The sequence below is a fragment of the Micromesistius poutassou genome, assembly GCF_964030765.1.
Source record: "Micromesistius poutassou genome assembly, chromosome: 5".
In the NCBI taxonomy this organism is placed as follows: Eukaryota; Metazoa; Chordata; class Actinopteri; order Gadiformes; family Gadidae; genus Micromesistius; species Micromesistius poutassou.
The window spans coordinates 10,757,384-10,776,993 of record NC_140275.1 but is presented as its reverse complement, the minus strand read 5'-3'; the positions used below and the strand labels follow the sequence as shown (position 1 = coordinate 10,776,993).

Below are 19,610 nucleotides of genomic sequence, written 5' to 3'. Positions count from 1 at the left end.
AGGCACCCACTCTCGCGATCTTACCCGGTGACAAATTTGTTACTAGGCAGACGGTTGTTTCCAACATGGCAGCGTCAAGCAACGCAAAGGGAACGCAGTTGGAAGATATGGAAGAAGATGCAGGAATTAAAGAAGAGATGGAATCAGATGAGGAGGAAGGTATGAAGGTCGAAAGTTCAGACGACGAGGACGACGATTTATCGGAAGATGATAAAGAAAACGAGGCCGAAATTCAGCGTTTGGAGGAGCAGGTAATATAAACCAATGTGTTGGTGTGAAGACGCAGCTTTATTAGCTAAACAGAATGAATGAGTGATCAACAAAAACCCAACGTTGATCCATAGGGAGGACATTTCGTTGATTTTACACTTGTTGTGTTTCTTTCATTGTACTGCCTTGTCCGGCATTAAGTTGCTGTACACACTTTAGGGCACGTTAATAGTTAGCTTTCTAGCTACTATTATTGCTAATGTTAATGGTTTTAGTAGTGGCTGAGGTTTCATAAACACACACACACACACACACACACACACACACACACACACACACCGCGCGCATTGTATAGCGCTGGGTATCTTGAGACGCCCTATATAAATGCGATACAACTTTGTTATATTATAATTATTCCTAAAGTTCTATGCTAAACTAAACAATTGGAAGGTAACAATAGCAGGGGCAGAATATATACACTATCAAATCAATCTTTTGTCAGGCCCGTTTTTAGTGCACATCAGAAGCAATACAACAAGGAATTCGTTTGAAATAACAGCCAACATTGGAATCACGTCACATTTCCGTACACTTCAATGAAAAGGGTTCCTCAAGGGATACCCAGCAAGAACAGGAATATAACTGTATTGAAGCACAAATTAGAATCACATTTTATTTTAAAAGTAGGTTTAATCTAATAAAATGAAATGCCACATTCATTATCACAAGACAACTTAAATAAAACGGTATGTTTGAGATGCTGTTTCTGTCTAGGTAGGAATGGATCTTTGCCAACATAAAGTGTATGTTTTGGTATTTCTTCTTCTGCAACACTTTCAATTAAACAAAGACTTGGTTCATAGTTACTTCCTCATACTTTGTGTTCTTTTTCCTCAGCTATCGATTAATGTGTTTGACTACAACTGCCATTTGGACCTCATCAAACTGTTGAGGCAAGAGGGAGAGCTGAGCCGTCTTCGCAGAGCTAGACAGAAGATGAGTGAACTTTTCCCACTCACAGAAGGTAATGTTGTTTGACTCTTATTTTAAGATGCAAAATATTTGGTGGGTTGTAACTCCATACAAATGACTAAGTTGACTTATTCAGTTTTAAAACAATAACAAAATCTCCCAATGCTGCAGAGATCTGGCTTGAGTGGCTTAAAGATGAGATTCGCCTGACAGAGGAGGAGAGCAACCGAGAGAAAATCTATGAACTCTTCGAGAAGGCGGTGAAAGACTACATCTGTGAGTACATTAAGATGACATTGCTGCCTTTAATTTGATGTGTTGGTGCATGACATTGGGTGTTGTTCCTATTTTGAGAATGTTTATTCTGTGATATGGTAAATTACAATTGTTACATAACTTTAGGAATGAAGATCAAATTCTGTTGGACTGATGTGTAACAATCTAGCCTTTATCACAGCTGCTAAACATTGATACAACATACAAGATCACTGGGTGAATTTTATATTAAATTGTATTTGTATAGCCATTAATCACAGTTCAGTAGAAGAGCAAAAGTACAAAAGGCTTAACATGCCATATATTATGACAATTTCAAGACACAAACAAAGACCTTTTTTAACCCTTTTTAACACTCTTTAACCGTGTTGCCATCATTTCACCAGTTAGAGCATATACCGACATCCCAAAAAAAATCCACAGTGACACACACTTAACTTTTTAAGTTGTTGTTTTTTCACACATAGGTCCAGATATCTGGGTTGAATATGCCCAATACTCTATTGGTGGCATGGGTTCACCTGCTGGCCTGGAGAAGGTCCGATCCATTTTTGAGCGTGCCCTGATGGCAGTGGGTCTCCATATGACCAAGGGGTCGACTGTGTGGGATGCCTACCGGGAGTTTGAGAATGTGTTGCTGTCCACTGTACAAGTAAGTCTGTCTTCATCTCACTGAGCATCCACCGGACACGATAAATAGTTTGGATCGTTATGTAAACATGCCTTTCACACCAACTTCAATGTGAAATGTATAAATGAAATGAATCTGAAACTAGGAGGCCGGATAGAAAGTGGGTGGCTCTTCTTTTCAGCTCTATCCACAACCTTCTCTACTATTCTCCCACCTCCAGCCTCCTGCAGGCAGCGTTCCCTCACCAGAGGCACAGGGGAAGTACAACACCCAACTAGAGCGAATACACACACTCTTCCGTCGCCAGCTGGCCATCCCTTTTATGGGTAAGAGCCAACTTCCACTTTTTGTAATATTGTCTGCTTCACGGGCCAAAACAATGCATGGATCATGTAGAGAAACCAAAGTAGAATAACAAACCAAGGCATCAAAAATGTCAATATGGCAGAAGAACAAGGGGTTATGGAAAGTGTTGGTAAGACCCTGGATAAGGCCTGACCAATGTCTTGGCCTTGTTTGTCTATAGACGTAGAATACAAGGCATGGTTCGGTTTTCCCTGGTCCCAAGAACCCCTTCAAATATTTTGTGACATTCTTAAATGATTCTGTTGGTCTTAAATGATGTTGGTTGATGGCTGCATCGTCTCCATGCGTTTGGACAGACCTGGAGGCTACGTACGGCGAGTATGAGGAGTGGTCGGATCGCGCTGTTCCTGAAACGCTGACTAATCAGTACAAAAAGGCCCTTCAGCAGCTGGCCAAGAGCAGGCCATTCGAGGAGACTCTGGTAAGCCCTTTCACTTTTTCATTATCCTTATTTTGCCAACAACACATGGCGATTCTCTTGACATCATTTATTATATTTATACTTTGGAACTACTGTGTGTGTGTGTGTGTGTGTGTGTGTGTGTGTGTGTGTGTGTGTGTGTGTGTGTGTGTGTGTGTGTGTGTGTGTGTGTGTGTGTGTGTGTGTGTGTGTGTGTGTGTGTGTGTGTGTGTAGCTCGTAGCAGAGCCTCCCAAGATGGCAGAGTACCAGGCCTACATAGAGTATGAGCTGAAGGGAGGGGATCCAGCGCGCATCCAGATCATCTTTGAGCGGGCACTGGCAGAGAACTGCCTGGTGCCAGACATGTGGGCAAAATATAACAACTACCTGGTGAGTGTCCTGCCCGTCTCCCCCGCTCCCCCCGGATCAGTCAGCTGACAGCGGGGTGTGCTCTCATTGAATAGTTGATGCTAGGCATTTATGGATTCAACCTCTTCTCTTATGCCGCTTTTCCACCGACAGTATCAGCTCGACTCGACTCAACTCGCCTCGACTCGACTCGGTTCCAGGCGCGTTTCCATCTAAAAAAGTACCTCTTCAATGTGGGCGGGTCGTAGAAAAGAACCTCTCCACCATGGGCGGGTCGTCATTAGGTTTTAATCACGGGAGACGCGATTCCCGTGATTCAAGACTATTTCCTGATTCCCGGGAAAGGTTATGATGGGAAATAAAATAAAATAAAAAGCGCAATGACTGCGCGTCTATTGTTGTCATACGGTAACGTTGATGGAGGCAAAACTCGAGCCCTGGGAAAGGAACGACACTAAAACGAAACAGCGAAACGCTGATCCGCCGGTCCGTGGACTCCAGCCACGCCGGACACACACAACCACGCACAGCCTAACTCTAGCCCCGGGAAAGGAGCGACACACACGGTGAAACGCTGATCAGTGTCCCCCTCGGGAGCAGGTTCGTGGACTCCAACCACGCCGGACACAACTTAACTTTGAGTGATTATTCCCGTTTACAGCCGCTACATCAGTTACCAGCAGCCTGTTTACGTCACACAAAAGTACCTACTCAACTCGCTTGGAACCTCGACGGAGGTAGTACTAAAAAAAAGTACCCGGTACTAGGTACCAGGTACTTTTTTTGCCAATGGAAACGCAAAAAAGGCGTGGCGAGTCGAGTCGAGCTGGTACTGGCGGTGGAAAAGCGGCATTAATGTCTGATCCCCTAAAACCAATCACCCCGGTATACGCGGATAAATATAATCAATTGTTATTGATTTAAAATGAGTTAAGGCAGGGATGAACTGACTGATTTATAACGAGATGAATTCCTCTGGGTTCCACAGGACCGCCAGCTGAAGATCAAAGACTTGGTTCTACCGTCTCACGAGCGTGCCGTCAGGAACTGCCCGTGGACCATGGGACTGTGGAAGTGCTACCTACTAGCCTTAGAGAGACATGGAGCCGAGCACGACATTATCAAAGGTTAGATCTACATGCTAGCCCTAGAGAGACATGGCGCAGAGTGTCTCATCATCACAGGTTAGCGCTACATGTTAGCTGAACCTAGAGAGACATTGAGCTGAGGATCACAGGTCAGCGCTAGATGCTAGCTGGACCTAGAGAGACATGGATTAGAGCAGAGCATCATCACAGGTCAGCGCTAGATGATAGCTGGACCTAGAGAGACATTGAGCTGAGGATCACATCATCACAGGTCAGCGCTAGATGCTAGCTAGCCCTAGAGGGACATGGTGCATAGCATCACACTGAGTCAGGTAAGGGATAGCTTTTAGCTCGCTAGCTCGATTTAAACCTCTGTGTTCCTGCATTATTCATCAATCTGACATCATGATGCTAATGGCCCCCAGTCTTCAAGTGACACATTACAACTCAATGTATTGAGTTGATTAATTCAGTGTTATATGTATGAACTATGTCCTTGTGTTCTCCAAACTGTGTAGATGTTTTCGAAAAGGCATTGGAGGCAGGCTTTATACAAGCCACGGATTATGTGGAAATCTGGCAAGTCTACCTTGACTACCTGAGGAGGCGCGTCGACTTCAGCAAAGGTGAGTAATGCTGGTATAATATGTGTATACTATATTATATATATATATATATATATATATATATATAAAAAATAATAATCTTGTTTTGATTTGCACTGTTCTTTTGCTAGTCTGACCTTTAAGTCTTCCTCAGAATCCAGCAAAGAGTTGGAAGAGCTGCGGGCAGCCTTCTCTCGAGCATTGGACTACCTGAAACAGGATGTGGAAGAAAGTAGGTGTATGACACATGTGGCTTTCAGTGTTTTATTAGCTTATCGTATCGGTGCTTATCGGTGCTTATTTCTGCTTTTCTAGGGTTCAGTGAAAGTGGAGATCCTTCCTGTACTATAATGCAGATCTGGGCCAAGATAGAGGTACTGATGTCGCATGAAAAACAATTAATACTAATAATCATATCACCCATAAAGAAAATAAGACTGCACGCACAATAACTAGCTAATAATAAATAGCTAATATAAATGTAATATTGGGTTGTATAATTTTCATCCAGGTGTGGTTATGTGAGCGTGCATATCCCTGTGTTTATCATGTGTTCTTCTCTCTGTACCAGGCACACCACTGCAAGAACATACAGAAGGCCCGGGAACTGTGGGACAGCATCATGACGAAAGGGAACGCCAAGTTTGCCAATATGTGGCTAGAGTATTATAACCTTGAAAGGTCAGTTGAGTTAGTTCCCTAGTCGATATACAGGTTTTTTTGCATGAACAGAGCCGTGAAAACATTGTTCCTCGGTGGGTTTGACTCCCATTTAATAAGTCCTGGTACCACTCCCCTCCCAGCCTCCAATGTTGGCGTGCTTGAGCACACCTTGAACCCCTTTCCTGTATCTACCTTCTGACATTTTGTGGAAAGAAAGCATCATCTGTGAGACCATAATGGCACTTAAAAATAGTATTTAGCATGCGTAGCATGTGTAGCGTCTTATCCTACATATCTTTGTTGTATACGGGGAATGGGTTAACCTAGCAATTGTAAGTGCTTGGCACTTGTTTCTATGAACATCCTTACAGTACCGGCAGCTTATATATTGTTGTTTTTCTTTCTTTTGACAAATGTACTTATTGTAAGGTGCTGTGGATAAAAGCTTCTGCTAAATGCTCTACATGTAAATGTAACCGTAAATAATGTAAATATACAGCTGTTTACATAGACACTGCAACCTATACGGTATGTTGCATGGCTGATGTTGCTCTGTTGATGTCCAGGTCATATGGAGACGCGCTTCACTGCAGGAAGGCCCTCCACAGAGCGGTCCAGTGCAGCTCAGACTATCCGGAGCACGTGTGTGAAGTCCTGCTCACGTTTGAGAGAGTGGAGGGTAAGTGACACACGGAGAACACAACGACATGACTGCCCGGCGGGTTTGTCTGGGTCGCCGTCGCCGTGTATTTCAAGGAGTGCTCTGAGCTTACTTTGTGCTGTGGTGTTGTGTCCGACCGCAGGTTCCCTGGAGGACTGGGATGCGGCGGTGCAGAAGACGGACACGCGCCTCGGCAGGCTGAAGGAGCAGCAGGCCAAGGTGGGTGCTCCGCTCATTCTCCCTCGGCACCAAACAGGGTCAGGGCTACGGGGATGTCAACGTTATATTTAGTTGTGTACGCCCTGTGTCACCCGACACTTGTCTTAGTGAGTCAGAAAGTGCTATTTCGGTATCCAGGGTCTTTGTTCCAGCGGTCCTGTTCTTGAGGTCTAGAGTCAATATTTCTCTCCACTGCCCTCTCATACAGGTGGCAGAAAAGGAGGCCAACCAGGCGGTGCAGAAGGAGGGGAAGGTGGAGCAGCAGAGGAAGGCTAAAGCGGACAAGAAGTCCCAGAAGAAGGGCCCGCCGGGAGGGCGGGCGGGAGACAAGAGGAAAGCGGCTCCCGCAGACCACCAGGAGGCCTGGGATGAGGACGCAGGTAAGGGGGTCTCTCTCTCTCTCTCTCTCTCTGTCTCTGTCTCTGTCTCTGTGTGTGTGTGTCGGTGTATCTTTTTTGGATCATCCTAAATGTGTGATAGCAAAAATGTTCTGTAGATTTATAACGGCTCACAATATATTTTCAAAAAGCACCCAAGCCCTGTGATGTTATGTAGCAGGGATAAGAAGAAAAGGTTGAACAATTTTATTATCTGGGCTCTGAACGACACGCCTTGATTTTCAGCCATCCGAAAAGATAAATTGTGACGTTCACCATTTTCTTCCTGCTTCCGCCAGAACGCGCTCCAAAGAGACACAAAGGAGCCGGGGATGACGGTGCAGAGGAGGACATGGAGATGGAGATGGGTCTGTTTGGCCGGAGGACCCCTGCCGCCCGCACCAAGGGCCCACCCCCGGGCGCTAAGAAACCCCAGCAGCAGGCCACCGCCTCCGCCTCGTCCACGAAGGCCAGACCGGACGAAAAGCCAGAGCTCCGCAACGACAACAACAGCGTGTTCGTCAGCAACCTGGCGTACACGCTGGCTGAGCCCGAGCAGAAGCTCAAGGCGCTGTTTGAGTGCTGCGGGCCGGTTGACCAGGTGCGGCCCGTCTTCAGCAAGGCGGGCGTCTTCAAGGGCTACGGCTACATCCAGTTTGAGTCCAAGGCCTCCGTTCCCGGGGCCCTGAAGCTGGACCGGCAGGAGGTGGAAGGCAGGCCCATGTTCGTGTCGCCGTGTGTTGACAAAAACACCAACCCCGACTTCAAGGTAAATGGTGCAATTTGCTTTTCCTGAAGTGTATTAGTGGCATTGAAAAAAAGTGTTGCTTAAACTGACACTGTCGGTCAGCAGCAATGCCGTATGCCGCCTCTATTTATTTTGTTTATTGCAGACTGTGTTGCTATGTTAAAATGAGGTGATTGATATTGGAATCAAAATCATTAGGGACCGAGCCAAACATGGCAAGGTCCCTATTGAAACCCTCGTGATTATTAGGGACCGAGCCAAACTTGGCAAGGACCCTATTGAAACCCTCATGTTTATTAGGGACCGAGCCAAACTTGGCAAGGACCCTATTGAAACCCTCGTGATTATTATTATTATTATTTTTAAACACTTCGACTGCATTTTTCCCCCCCTGAACATATTTGAAAACTCGTTTTTTTTTGGTGCAATTGTGGGGACTGGTGAAAAATTTGATATTCTAGCCCTCAAATTAACATTCGCCCCTAGGTGGCGCTATAGCAACTGTTCAAAAGTGCAAACTTTGCACAAGCATATCTCGCCACCGGTTTGACCTACACTCATGAAACTTTGCACACACATGCATATCCTCATGATGAACAAAAAAGTCTCTTGAACTGAACACTTCCGGTAGCCATATTTTCCGCCATTTTGAATTTAGTTAAAAACAGTAAATTCCCCAAGGATCCCAGGTTTTTCGACTTTGACAAAATTCCTTTGGCACATATCATCTATGGCCCATTATCTTCAATCTGACTTAAGGATTAGTCTGTACAATAAAGTTTAGAGCACCAATGAGTTCTAAAAGTGGTGTGGTTGAAACCTCGAAAATAGTTAATTGCTCATATCAACGTCAAGTTGGACGCCTATGATGTTGGCCCCAATACAAAAGTTGTTCAGAATCAAATTCTGAACAAGATAAAGTCAACATATTTTCAAATGGGGCGTGGCATCGAAATGGGCGTGGCCTGACACTAAAATCGCCACAGTTCATAGACGCAATGTTTGATTTGAGCGGGACCAACTCAATGGCCATTAGGTACCAAAGTTCTAACTGCTCACCAAAAATTAAGTCGATTTAAAATACAACATGGCCGCCAGAGGCTCAAAATCACTGTGCGGAGACCGTAATAGTTATGAATATGAAATTCACAGGACACGTGTAAACTGGTGCCGATAGCTCACATACCAAAATTCGTGTTTCTATTTTTTGTAGCGCCCCCTACAGGAACTTTAAAAAGCAGCCCCTGCGCCACGTTTCACCAATATGTATGAAACTCAGTATTCACGTACAATGTGCCCATACCTACAGAAAAGCCTCTTGGACCCATGCCCCAAACCCCACAGGAAGTCGGCTATTTGCATTTCTATTTTTCACTTTTGGCGGCCATTTTGAATTTTTTTCACTTTTTTGCCTTGTATTTGAATGAACTCCTCCTAGGGAATTTATCGGATCTGCTTCAAAATTGGTCAGTACAGTCATGAAGTGGTGCTGAACAAAAATCCTGCTATTTGTGACTGTACGTTGAAGGGCGTGTCCGTGGCGTGCCGTCAAAGTTGGCCATTTTGAATGGAATTCTTTCACTTTTTCGCCTTGTATTTCAACTAACTCCTCCTAGGGAATTTATCGGATCATTGATGTAGGGTTAATAATGTTAGTTAAAGTTGTTACAACATGTAATTCAGTTAAATGTGGTCTTACATGTTAATGTCAAAACAATCAGTAGGACACCACAGGGCACCTCTGCTTCTACAGATTACATAAATTTGCGAATTTTTTTTAAAACTGCGCTTTTTTAAAACTGAGCGCAGTGATGAACGGGACCTCGTGCCGGCTTGCGGCTGCGTCACGTGCGGTCCTAACATGTGCACATCTTGCCAGCACACATGTTACGACGGCACGTGACGCGGCCGCAAGCCGGCGCGATTTTTTTTTAAAACTGCGCGCAGTGATGAACGGGACCTCGTAGTGGCGGCTGCAAGCCGGCGCGAGGTCCCGTTCATCACTGCGCGCAGTTTTAATTCTTCTTCTTATTTTACCTCATCTTCGACTGCATTTTTCCCCCCCTGCACATATTCGAAAACTCATTTTTATTTGGCACATTTTGTGGGACTGGTGAAAAATTTGATATTCTAGCCCTCAAATTCACATTCGCCCCTAGGTGGCGCTATACCAACTATGCCAAAATTTCAACGTTTGCACAAGCATAACTCGTCACCGGTTGGACCTAAACTCATGAAACTTTGCACACATATGCAAATCCTCATAATGAAGAACTTTGCAGATACTAACTTAGCACTTCCGGTAGCCAGATTTCCCGCCATTTTGAATTTAGTTAAAAACAGTAAATTCCCCAAGGATCCCAGGTTTTTCGACTTTGACAAAAATCCTTTGGCACATATCATCTATGGCCCATTATCTTCAATCTGACATAAGGATTAGTCTGTAGGATAAATTTCAAAGTACCCATGAGCCATTGAGTTCAAAAAGGGGTGTGTTTTTCACCCCAAAAATAGTAAATTGCACATATCTACATTAATTGGACTCCTATGGTGTTGGACCTCTCTACTAAAGTTGTTCATAATCAAATTCTGAACAAGAATAAGTCAACAATTTTTCAAATGGGGCGTGGCATCGAAGTGGGCGTGGCCCGTTACTAAAATAGCCACAGTTCATAGACGCAATGTTTGATTTGAGCGGGACCAACTCAATGGCCGTTAGGTACCAAAGTTCTAACTGCTCACCAAAAATTAAGTCGATTTAAAAAACAACATGGCCGCCAGAGGAGGGTCGATCACTGTGCGGAGACCGTAATAGTTATGAATATGAAATTCACAGGACACGTGTAGACTGCTGCCTGTAGCTCACATACCAAAAATCCTGGTCCTCATGTTTGTAGCGCCCCCTACAGGAACTTTAAAATGCAGCCCCTGCGCCACGTTTCACCAATATGTATGAAACTCGGTATGCACGTACAATGTGGCAATACCTACAGAAAAGCCTCTTGGACCCATGCCCCAAACCCCACAGGAAGTCGGCTATTTGCATTTTAATTTTTCACTCTTGGCGGCCATTTTGAATTTTTTTCACTTTTTTTGCCTTTTTTTTGCCTTTTTGCCTTGCCTTGCCTTTTTTTTCACTTTTTTTGTATTTGAATGAACTCCTCCTAGGGAATTTATCGGATCTGCTTCAAAATTGGTCAGTACAGTCATGAAGTGGTGCTAAACCAAAATCGTGCTATTTGTGACTGTACGTTGAAGGGCGTGTCCGTGGCATGCCGTCAAAGTTGGCCATTTTTTAATTCCGTCGCCTTGTATTTGAACTAACTCCTCCTAGGGAATTTATCGGATCTGCTTCAAATTTGGTCAGTACAGTCATGAAGTGGTGCTGAACCAAAATCGTGCTATTTGGGACTGTACGTTGAAGGGCGTGTCCGTGGCGTGATGTCAAAGTTGGCCATTTTGAATGGAATTTCACTTTTTCGCATTGTATTTGAACGAACTCCTCCTAGGGAATTTATCGGATATGCTTCACAATTGGTCAGTACAGTCATGAAGTGGTGCTGAACCAAAATCGTGCTATTTGTGATTGTACGTTGAAGGGCGTGGCCGTGGCGTGCCGTCAAATTTGGCCGTTTTGAATTCCGTGGTCTTATTTTCGCTTTTTTCCCCTTGTATTTGAACGAACTCCTCCTAGGGTATTTATCGGATCTGCTTCACAATTAGTCAGTACAGTCAAAACATGGTGCTCAACCAACGCCGTGTTATTTGTGACTGTACATTGAAGGGCATGGCCGTGGCGTGCTGTCAAAGTTGGCCATTTTGAATGGAATTCTTTCACTTTTTCGCCTTGTATTTCAACTAACTCCAACTAGGGAATTCATCGGATCATTGATGTAGGGTTAATGAACATGTAATTCAGTTAAATGTGGTCTTACATGTTAATGTCAAAACAATCAGTAGGACACCACAGGGCACCTCTGCTTCTACAGATTACATAAATTTGCGAATTTTTTTTAAAACTGCGCCTTTTTAAAACTGCGCGCAGTGATGAACGGGACCTCGTGCCGGCTTGCGGCTGCGTCACGTGCGGTCCTAACATGTGCACATGTTGCCAGCACACATGTTACGACGGCACGTGACGCGGCCGCAAGCCGGCGCAAATTTTTTTTAAAACTGCGCGCAGTGATGAACGGGACCTCGTACCGGCTTGCGGCTGCGTCACGTGCGGTCCTAACATGTGCACATCTTGCCAGCACACATGTTAGGACGGCACGTGATGCGGCCGCAAGCCGGCGCGAGGTCCCGTTCATCACTGCGCGCAGTTTTAATTACTGTTGCTTTTCCTTCCATCAATTCTCAGCCCTAGTGAGCTATTTGTGTTTGTTTTGATGTCTCCCCATCAGGTGTTCAAGTACAACTCAGCCATAGAGAAGCACAAGGTGTTCATCTCGGGGCTGCCCTTCTCCTGCACCAAACAACAGCTGGAGGAGCTGTGTAAAAGCCATGGCACCGTGAAAGATGTACGCTTGGTCACCTATCGCTCTGGAAAGCCGAAGGTGAGGAAACCCATGGCTGAACAGACCAAATGTCAAAACCACGTTTTCTGGTTACACCGTTCCAGTGAGATAAACTAGCAATGCCGACGTGTTGCTGTGAGAATTCAAGTGATACAGAAATGTTCCCTTAACTGTTGAAAATTGTTTGTTGGGATCTGAAGGGTTTGGCGTACGTGGAGTTTGCGGATGAGGCGCAGGCTTCCCATGCGGTGCTGAAGATGGACGGCACGGTGGTGGATGACAACCAGATATCGGTCTCCATCAGTAACCCGCCGCGCAAAAACCTGAAAGACCAGGGCGGTTTCGGTGGCTCCATGTCGACCTCGATGCCTCGCCAGGTCTATGGATCGTAAGTCCTGTGGTGCTCTTCCCTCCAAAGATGTCCAATGTGTTCCGAATAGTGGCTTATCCAAAACGAGGGCGAGTCACAAGACTACAAGATGGTCGTTTAGATAATTCGGCTCTATTTTTGGCACTGTGATTATTAGGCTACCTCTGATGGGCTGCTGGCTCAATTATATCATCAGCTGCTACTGACTGGGTAGACAATGCAGTGTGTGTGCTATGATTCCCTATTCTCCTAGTACCCCCTGATTGTCAGATATGAAACCAAAGGGCACATCAACAAAGAAGAAATTTAACTGGCTCTCCTAAGATTGTCATAGATTCTACCTGACCTAAAAACCTTGTCTTTTTTTAAAAAGCCTGTGGCCATAGCCGTGCTTAAACAAGTTAAACCAACATGATTTATAATTTGTAAACAATAAATAAATTGCAAACTTATACATTAGCTTATTACCTTGTATCAGTGATATCAGACTGTATGGATAAAGCAGTATTACATTAGAGAATAGCTAAGCATGACGGTTCCCCTGAGAAATCAATTATACTCGTGTGAGACCTGCAGACCAGTAGAATTGAAGACAAATATCTGTTCATTTTTTTTTTTTTTCTGTGTGTAGGAGAGGGAGAGGACGCACTCAGGTGTCGCTGCTGCCGCGCTCCCTCCAGCGACCAAGCGGGGCTGTGGGCAAAGCGGAGAACGGGAACGCTCCAGCAGACCAGGACCAAGAGTTCAAGAAACCGGCAAAGCCTTTGTCAAACTCAGACTTTGCTAAGATGCTTTTTAAAAAGTGAGACCCTAAACCCGCCCTGGGTTTTTTTTTCTCTCTCAATTCTGCTGGGTTTTTTTTAGGTTGCTGTGAAAATGTCTCGGCTGCCATAGCTATTGGTCTATCTTGGAACTTCTTCACTATTGGATAATAAATTGTATTTTATGCTTTTTTCTCAAAAGGTGGTTTTGCAATACTCATAATAATTTACTGTGTATGTTAATATATTGTGTATTTTTGTTGTGATATTGTGGAAGCGGATTTGACAAAACAGTATTTTCTTAAATATTCTTGTCAATGTTTTGAGTTAACAGGGTATATGCAAAAGTTTGAATTCAAATTTGTATGTATTGTAATTAGTGTGTACATATGGTGTATGTGTTCATAAATACACTCTCAAAGCTGTAATGAACCCATCAAAGTTAAGGAATCACTATTTCCTAAAATACATTGCTTTCTTCTCATGTCCGGGACATGAGTCTAAAAGCACAACTTTTGCTACATTTGATGTTTTGTTAAGACTAAGTTGTGTTAGATATATTGTTCCCTTTCCAGTACATGGCAACAACAAAGGGGTTTGGAGACCATGAGTTGTGCAACTGACGGAGAATAAATAGAGGTAACCTAAATCACCTGATCTTCCCTTTCCGATCCAAAAGTTTAATTTTCATATTGTGAAACTTTTATATATAAACAAAATGTGAATCTTGACCTTTGGTTGACTATTACTCTTAAGAAACTAGTTAAAGAGGAATGTTAGTTTGTTCTCCTTACTATTGTGTAAAGGTAATGCTAAATCTTTGCTAACCATTTTTGTAGCCTAGTTTCTTTGCGTTAAGATTACTTTTACTTCACTGCAGATCCCCTGCATTTTTAAAAATAATCTATGCAGGTTTTTGATGAAAGTCGCGTATCAAATAAATTATTTTCATGCAGGTCTATGTTGTGTGTGTGGAAATACAGGATTTTGATTGGTTTGGATTTTAGTAATAGTAATTCGATTTTGGAAGAAGATGGCTTAAAACGTGTGGATTCTATCACCTAAGTGGCCTGATGGAGGACATACAGTATTAGTCATTGTTTTATATCTAAAAGCATACGGATTGGTGTTACAACAACCAATAGATTTTGGCCAACTATGTTGGTCCTTTTAGTGTTCAGTAACGTAACCATGTTTTTATGTGCTTCCAAAAAAGTAAAATATTCTTTGGACCTAATGTTCTGAAGTTGTTTTAATAAAGAACTATATCAGCTTTCTCATAAAATCATTCCTAAAGGTTAGCCCTCTTCAATTGTAGATCACTGCGTCACCATCTCCTCATTTACACTCACAGGTTACTCAAATATTTGACAAATAAATTAATAAATACATGAACACATTTGACTGCAATGAGCCAGCAGTTTCTGCTTCAGGAGGTAAGCAATAAACGTCAATATAAAATCCCCAAACATTTTGAAAATCTGCTCACCACTGCCAAACATCCAAAGACGAGATTGTTTAGAGAGGCAAAAAAATAAAACATACTTTAACAAGTATGTCCTCATTGCTTTTCTGTGGGTTAATTGGGGCATTGCATGTCCAGCTTACACACAAACACAGTTCTCTCCTTCCCTAGTTGATGGGGAGTATCTCTGGCCTCCTAGTTGTGGATGGGGAGTATCTCTGGCCTCCTAGTTGTGGACGGGGATGGTCTGTTGGAAGTCGGGACATGCTTGGTCGTGGCCGGTCCCAGGCAGCCCCACGGGGTGCTCCGACGTGGCGATCAGCAGCGTGTCCAGGGTGATCTCCGTGCACTTGGCGATGAAGCGGATGAAGGGCCTCACGTCGCCCTCGTTGGCCGTGTCCAGGGCGTTGTAGTACTCCACCCGCTGCTCCTTGCGTATGGTGATGGGCGGGTAGCGTGCCTGCATGAGCACCACGTTCATCAGCAGGCGCGACGTGCGCCCGTTCCCGTCCACGAACGGATGCACGTAGACCAGCTTGTAGTGGGCCAGCGCCGCGTACTCCACGGGGTGGAGCTGCAGCGCCTCCTCCGAGTTGAGCCACTGCACCAGCTCCTCCATGTGGCGCTGCAGGTCCTGCGGGTGCGGCGGGATGTGGTGACCCACAAACACCTGGCTGGTGCGCAGCCGGCCGCCCTCCACCGGGTCGGCGTAGCCCAGCACGCGCCGGTGGATCTCCAGGATGTCTGCGACGGCGATGGCGCCGGCCTGCGACAGCAGCGTGGTGTTGATGTACTTCATGGCGGCGTCCACGCCGATGGCCTCGCTCTGCTCCAGCAGGCTCTTGCCGGGGACGGCGTAGCGCGTTTCGATGATGTGGCGGATCTCCGACAGCGTGAGCGTGTTGCCCTCGATGGCCACCGTGTGGTAGATGTGGTGGTAGTAGGTCTCCTCCATCACACGCCGCAGCGCCGAGTTCCCTTTGGGGATGGACATGAGCCGGCGCACCTTGCTGTCGATGACGCTGAAGTGGCGCCGGTCGATCTCCTCCACCAGGGGGAGCGTGCGGTCCCGGCTGACCAGAGCCCTTTGGTTGCAGGGTGAGATGGCCAGGGCCTTGGTGTAGAGGTGGTCTGCCTGGACCACATCCTTCTCCTCCTCCAGGATGGTCCCCAGCTCCGTCAGTGCGTCCACAAAGTCTGGGTTCATGTTTAGCGCGTGCACCAGTAGTCTGTGGGCCTTGTCCCTCTTGCCCAGTTTCTTCATCTCCACAGCCTGCTGCAAAGCCGCCCGTGCTTCCTGCTCCGTCTCTGCAAACAACACGGCGTTTTAGAGCAAACCTTAACACACCTTGACACCTTACACGCAATGATGTTGCATTATAACAAGTACACGTTAGTGAAATCAATTGTTTAAGTGTTCAACAGTTTAGGAAAGGTTTAACCTTCCTATTTTGAGATAAGCATGTTTGTTCGAAGATAAGATGTACTTTATTTTTAATATGACCTCCAACCAAGAATAAACGTATGGCTCAGTGCTGGAGATCAGCCAGTAGCCTACTTTTAAAGTAAGGAATAAGGCAAGTGTTATCATTTGAAATATTTTAAACGTGTGCATGTTCTTTTACCTTTGCTCGCCTTGGACCTATAGGGAAGGAGGTCGAGGGCTGTGAACGGGACGGTGAGACTGGTCGACTGCACGCTGTGCCGTTGAGACCTTCCCCACACCTGACAGCGTAGCTGAGCGATGCCCTTTAATTTGGCACAGCACTCGTCCTCGACTCCAACCCGGGGCAGCACCAGTGCCATCAGAGCCCCGACGAGAACGCACAGAAGTGGGCCCCATCCTCCTAGAACCCGACCCCCGGTGTCTCGCCACACCGTTGTTGCAGTCATTGTCGACGTTCCCTTGCTCCATACTCAGATGATGGACGCCCCATCTATCCCACTAAAAACCGGAGGAAGGCGTAAAAGTTCTACATTGACAGCTGTTCCTGTCAAGAGTTAAAATCTTCGCCCGAGGGGCTTAGGCGTTATCAAGGAGCTTCGTAAAGATAAATGAACAAATCACAATAAGTCAGCGGTAATAGAACTACCACATGTCAGAACCTGTTCTGTAATACTTAAGCCCAAAGATACGACACTCGCAGCTTATCAGATCCCTTGTAAAACGCTACATCCACTTCCGCAATCAAAGGCGGGACTAGTGGAGATAGTCCATCGTCTTTGGCCAGAGCGTTTTTTAGAATCGCTGCTTATTGGCTGAACATCGAGCAGCAGCGACACAAAAATGACATCGTAGCCGTATTTGATTGGATGCTCTTTGACGAGTCACTTGGAAAAAAGAACGTCACCTGCTTTATTCATCGAACGAGAAATACAAAAAATAAATATAAATACATGATAATAATAATATAAATCTTAGCCGAATAAAATTATTAATATATCAGCAAACGAAGGACGTCAACATAATTCAATATATGGTTGTAAATAAATGAATACATTTACTAAATAAATTACATTAATTTAGTTCACTAATAAAGACTCACTGCTGAAGCCTGCAGCCTGTTTCATGCTGACATCAGGACGCAGTTTGTGGGGACTGCCCGGAATTGAAATTCAGCCTTAAAACAAAGGAGGGCAGTATTACTCTTTCGTACATTTATCAAAACAATCTGGCTTGGAGGTTGGTGTAAGAATGTTTTTGTAATTGTATTTCATAAGATAACTAATGAGAACGTAATTGTCTGAATATATAAATATATTATATAGGCTATTATTGATGAAGCTGTGTATGATGTTGTTAATTTGTAGGCCTTATCGTGGCTCGGTATTGTATTGTATTTAGAATAAATTACGAGGCATCATGAAATATAACCCATATGAAACTCCTTCTGTTTTGGCATTTATGATAGTCTTTTATGAATCCATGAAAGTAAGCAGCTTTATCCCTACATCACTGCAATTGCTTGTCTTTTAGGACTTATTGGTTATTTAGCCTAACACATGTAGGCTATTTGTGACTGAGATTGAGTTCGGCTGAGTCGTATTAAGTTGTATTTATTTATTTATTGTTGCATTCCAAGCCGAACACCCAGGGCGTAGGCTATTTAATAACTGGCCCTTGCATACGAAGTTGTATCCCGTTACCCCGTGTGTTCGGTATTCTGGTGAGTCGTTGAACTGTGAAGTTAAGCAATACTAATTCATGTGAAAGCACTCATAAACAAGATCTATGTGGGAAATACATGGGCGTTTTAATCACGGTTTCACAGGACAGTTCTGCAGCAAAGACTGTAAAAAGTGCGTTCTTCTGCCAAAGCATAATGGGCTGGTGAAACATCTCGAGTAGATATTATGACATTATTTATCCACTAATGCTACGCCTTCTCTCTCTCTCTCTCTCTCTCTCTCTCTCTCTCTCTCTCTCTCTCTCTCTCTCTCTCTCTCTCTCTCTCTCTCTCTCCCCCGCTGTGTCCTCTGTGGGTCCAAGGAGAGTGTGATTTATGATATGGGAGAGTTCGGTGGAGTGGATGGAGTTATACTAGTCATACTGTGTGCTGGAGGAGGGAGTATAAACATAAAAGCACAAGACTTAAAGATCCCCCCCCCCAGAGAGAAATTTAATCAAAGTGTTGCTAATGATTAACTTGATATGAGTGTGTGTGTGTGTGTGTGTGTGTGTGTGTGTGTGTGTGTGTGCGTGTGTGCGTGTGTGCGTGTGCGTGTGCGTGTGTGTGTGTGTGTGTGTGTGCGCGCGTGTGTGTGCGTGCGCGTGTGTGTGCAGTTTATCTGGATTTTCCTTTGTGGGTCAGTCGCTCCTCAGCAGTGCAGTGCGTGACTTTAATGTGCATCCCCAGAACTCCTCTCTGATTGGTGAAGAAGGAGGCTGCGATCCATAATGCATAGGAGAAGATCTGCTGCTGACCGATGGGGGGGGACGAGAGGAGCCATTTCAAAATGCCAGTTCAAAGCTTCTCCTTCCATTAATCTTCTTCCCTGAACTCTTCATCTCGGGGCCTGTGGTGTGCTGGGTGTGGCACAGCTCAGCGCCCAGCCTAAACCTGCATGCGTAATGTGAGCAGTTTGTGATGAGGTATGGATGAGGTTCCCCTTGCTGTTCAGGGTTTTCGTAACCATCGTGCAAGGTCTGTTTTCCTGGTTCCCTTAACCATCTTACCAGGAATGCTCTCAGCCTCTATTCCCTTTTTTGAACACTATACATTGCAGTCATTAGGGAACATGTGGAGGAACTGAGACACTATTATGTTATGCCCCAAGATTCATCAGCGCCGTGACCTGGGTTTCTGATTCTTCTAGAGACCATCGTACCAGGACGGTTCCTGTTGTTCTTGACCATCGTACCAGGACTGTTCCTGTTGTTCTTGACCATCGCACCAGAAATGTTCCTTGTTTCCAGGGTTCATGAAGGGGGTTGAGACGGTGGACCCTGATGTTTTTTTGATTGAGGGGAAATCACGCGGTTGTTCCAACGTGCTTCATGGGGTTTTGACTTACTTCTTCCCATCCACCCTGCCCCATACACACACATAAGCATGCACACAGGCACACAGGCACACCAGCGGCTCTCGGGCTGCACCCTACAGTGTTATAGAATAGAATATAGAATAAAATCCATTGGAGCGAAAATAGACCCGTCAGGTTCGCAAAGATATCCCTCTGGCATCACTCCTTCTCTCCCTCTGCCACTCCTTCTCTCGCCCTCTTTTATTTTCTTTTGTCTATCGAATGCATTTTCTCTCCCTTTCACACGCTCTCTCTGTGTCTTTGGTGCTCTGGGTCTTTCTCCCTCTCTGTCTCAGCATGCACTCTGTCCCTCTCCTTCTGTGTCTCTCTCTCAGTGGAACATCTTGGGAGCAGCCATTGTAGGCCTGCCTGCCAGTCTGTCTGAGT

At 45.0% G+C, this 19,610-nt stretch overlaps 2 protein-coding genes across 2 annotated transcripts; one reads left to right on the top strand and one right to left on the bottom strand.

Annotated features, from left to right (window-relative positions):
* The first annotated feature begins 48 nt into the window (after positions 1 to 48).
* Positions 49 to 13,282, top strand: sart3 (spliceosome associated factor 3, U4/U6 recycling protein). The gene is made up of 19 exons (XM_084468531.1): positions 49 to 251; positions 1,108 to 1,234; positions 1,354 to 1,458; positions 1,926 to 2,110; positions 2,310 to 2,415; positions 2,752 to 2,876; positions 3,091 to 3,246; positions 4,214 to 4,352; positions 4,832 to 4,939; positions 5,073 to 5,150; positions 5,234 to 5,292; positions 5,490 to 5,599; positions 6,148 to 6,260; positions 6,385 to 6,461; positions 6,670 to 6,841; positions 7,138 to 7,607; positions 11,990 to 12,142; positions 12,304 to 12,491; positions 13,105 to 13,282. The coding sequence occupies exons 1-19, from the start codon at positions 66 to 68 to the stop codon at positions 13,277 to 13,279; spliced, it is 2,832 nt and encodes a 943-aa protein (XP_084324657.1). The 5' UTR covers positions 49 to 65; the 3' UTR covers positions 13,280 to 13,282.
* Positions 13,283 to 14,925: 1,643 nt separating this feature from the next.
* Positions 14,926 to 16,850, bottom strand: ficd (FIC domain protein adenylyltransferase; the record flags this gene model as incomplete). The annotated part of the gene is made up of 2 exons (XM_084468532.1): positions 16,325 to 16,850; positions 14,926 to 16,007 (listed from the first exon to the last, which is right to left on the bottom strand). Exons 1-2 carry the CDS (start codon positions 16,590 to 16,592, stop codon positions 14,926 to 14,928), a joined length of 1,350 nt encoding a protein of 449 aa, XP_084324658.1. The 5' UTR covers positions 16,593 to 16,850.
* Between the last annotated feature and the right edge of the window lie 2,760 nt (positions 16,851 to 19,610).

What these genes read in the sequence shown, in the direction of transcription:
- sart3 (XM_084468531.1), top strand. Translation starts at nt 66, where the DNA reads ATGGCAGCGTCAAGCAACGCAAAGGGAACGCAGTTGGAAGATATGGAA. An exon ending in GCGCGTCGACTTCAGCAAAG is followed by an intron (nt 4,940 to 5,072) that starts GTGAGTAATGCT and finishes AGTCTTCCTCAG; the next exon opens with AATCCAGCAAAGAGTTGGAA. An exon ending in GGCCTGGGATGAGGACGCAG is followed by an intron (nt 6,842 to 7,137) that starts GTAAGGGGGTCT and finishes TGCTTCCGCCAG; the next exon opens with AACGCGCTCCAAAGAGACAC.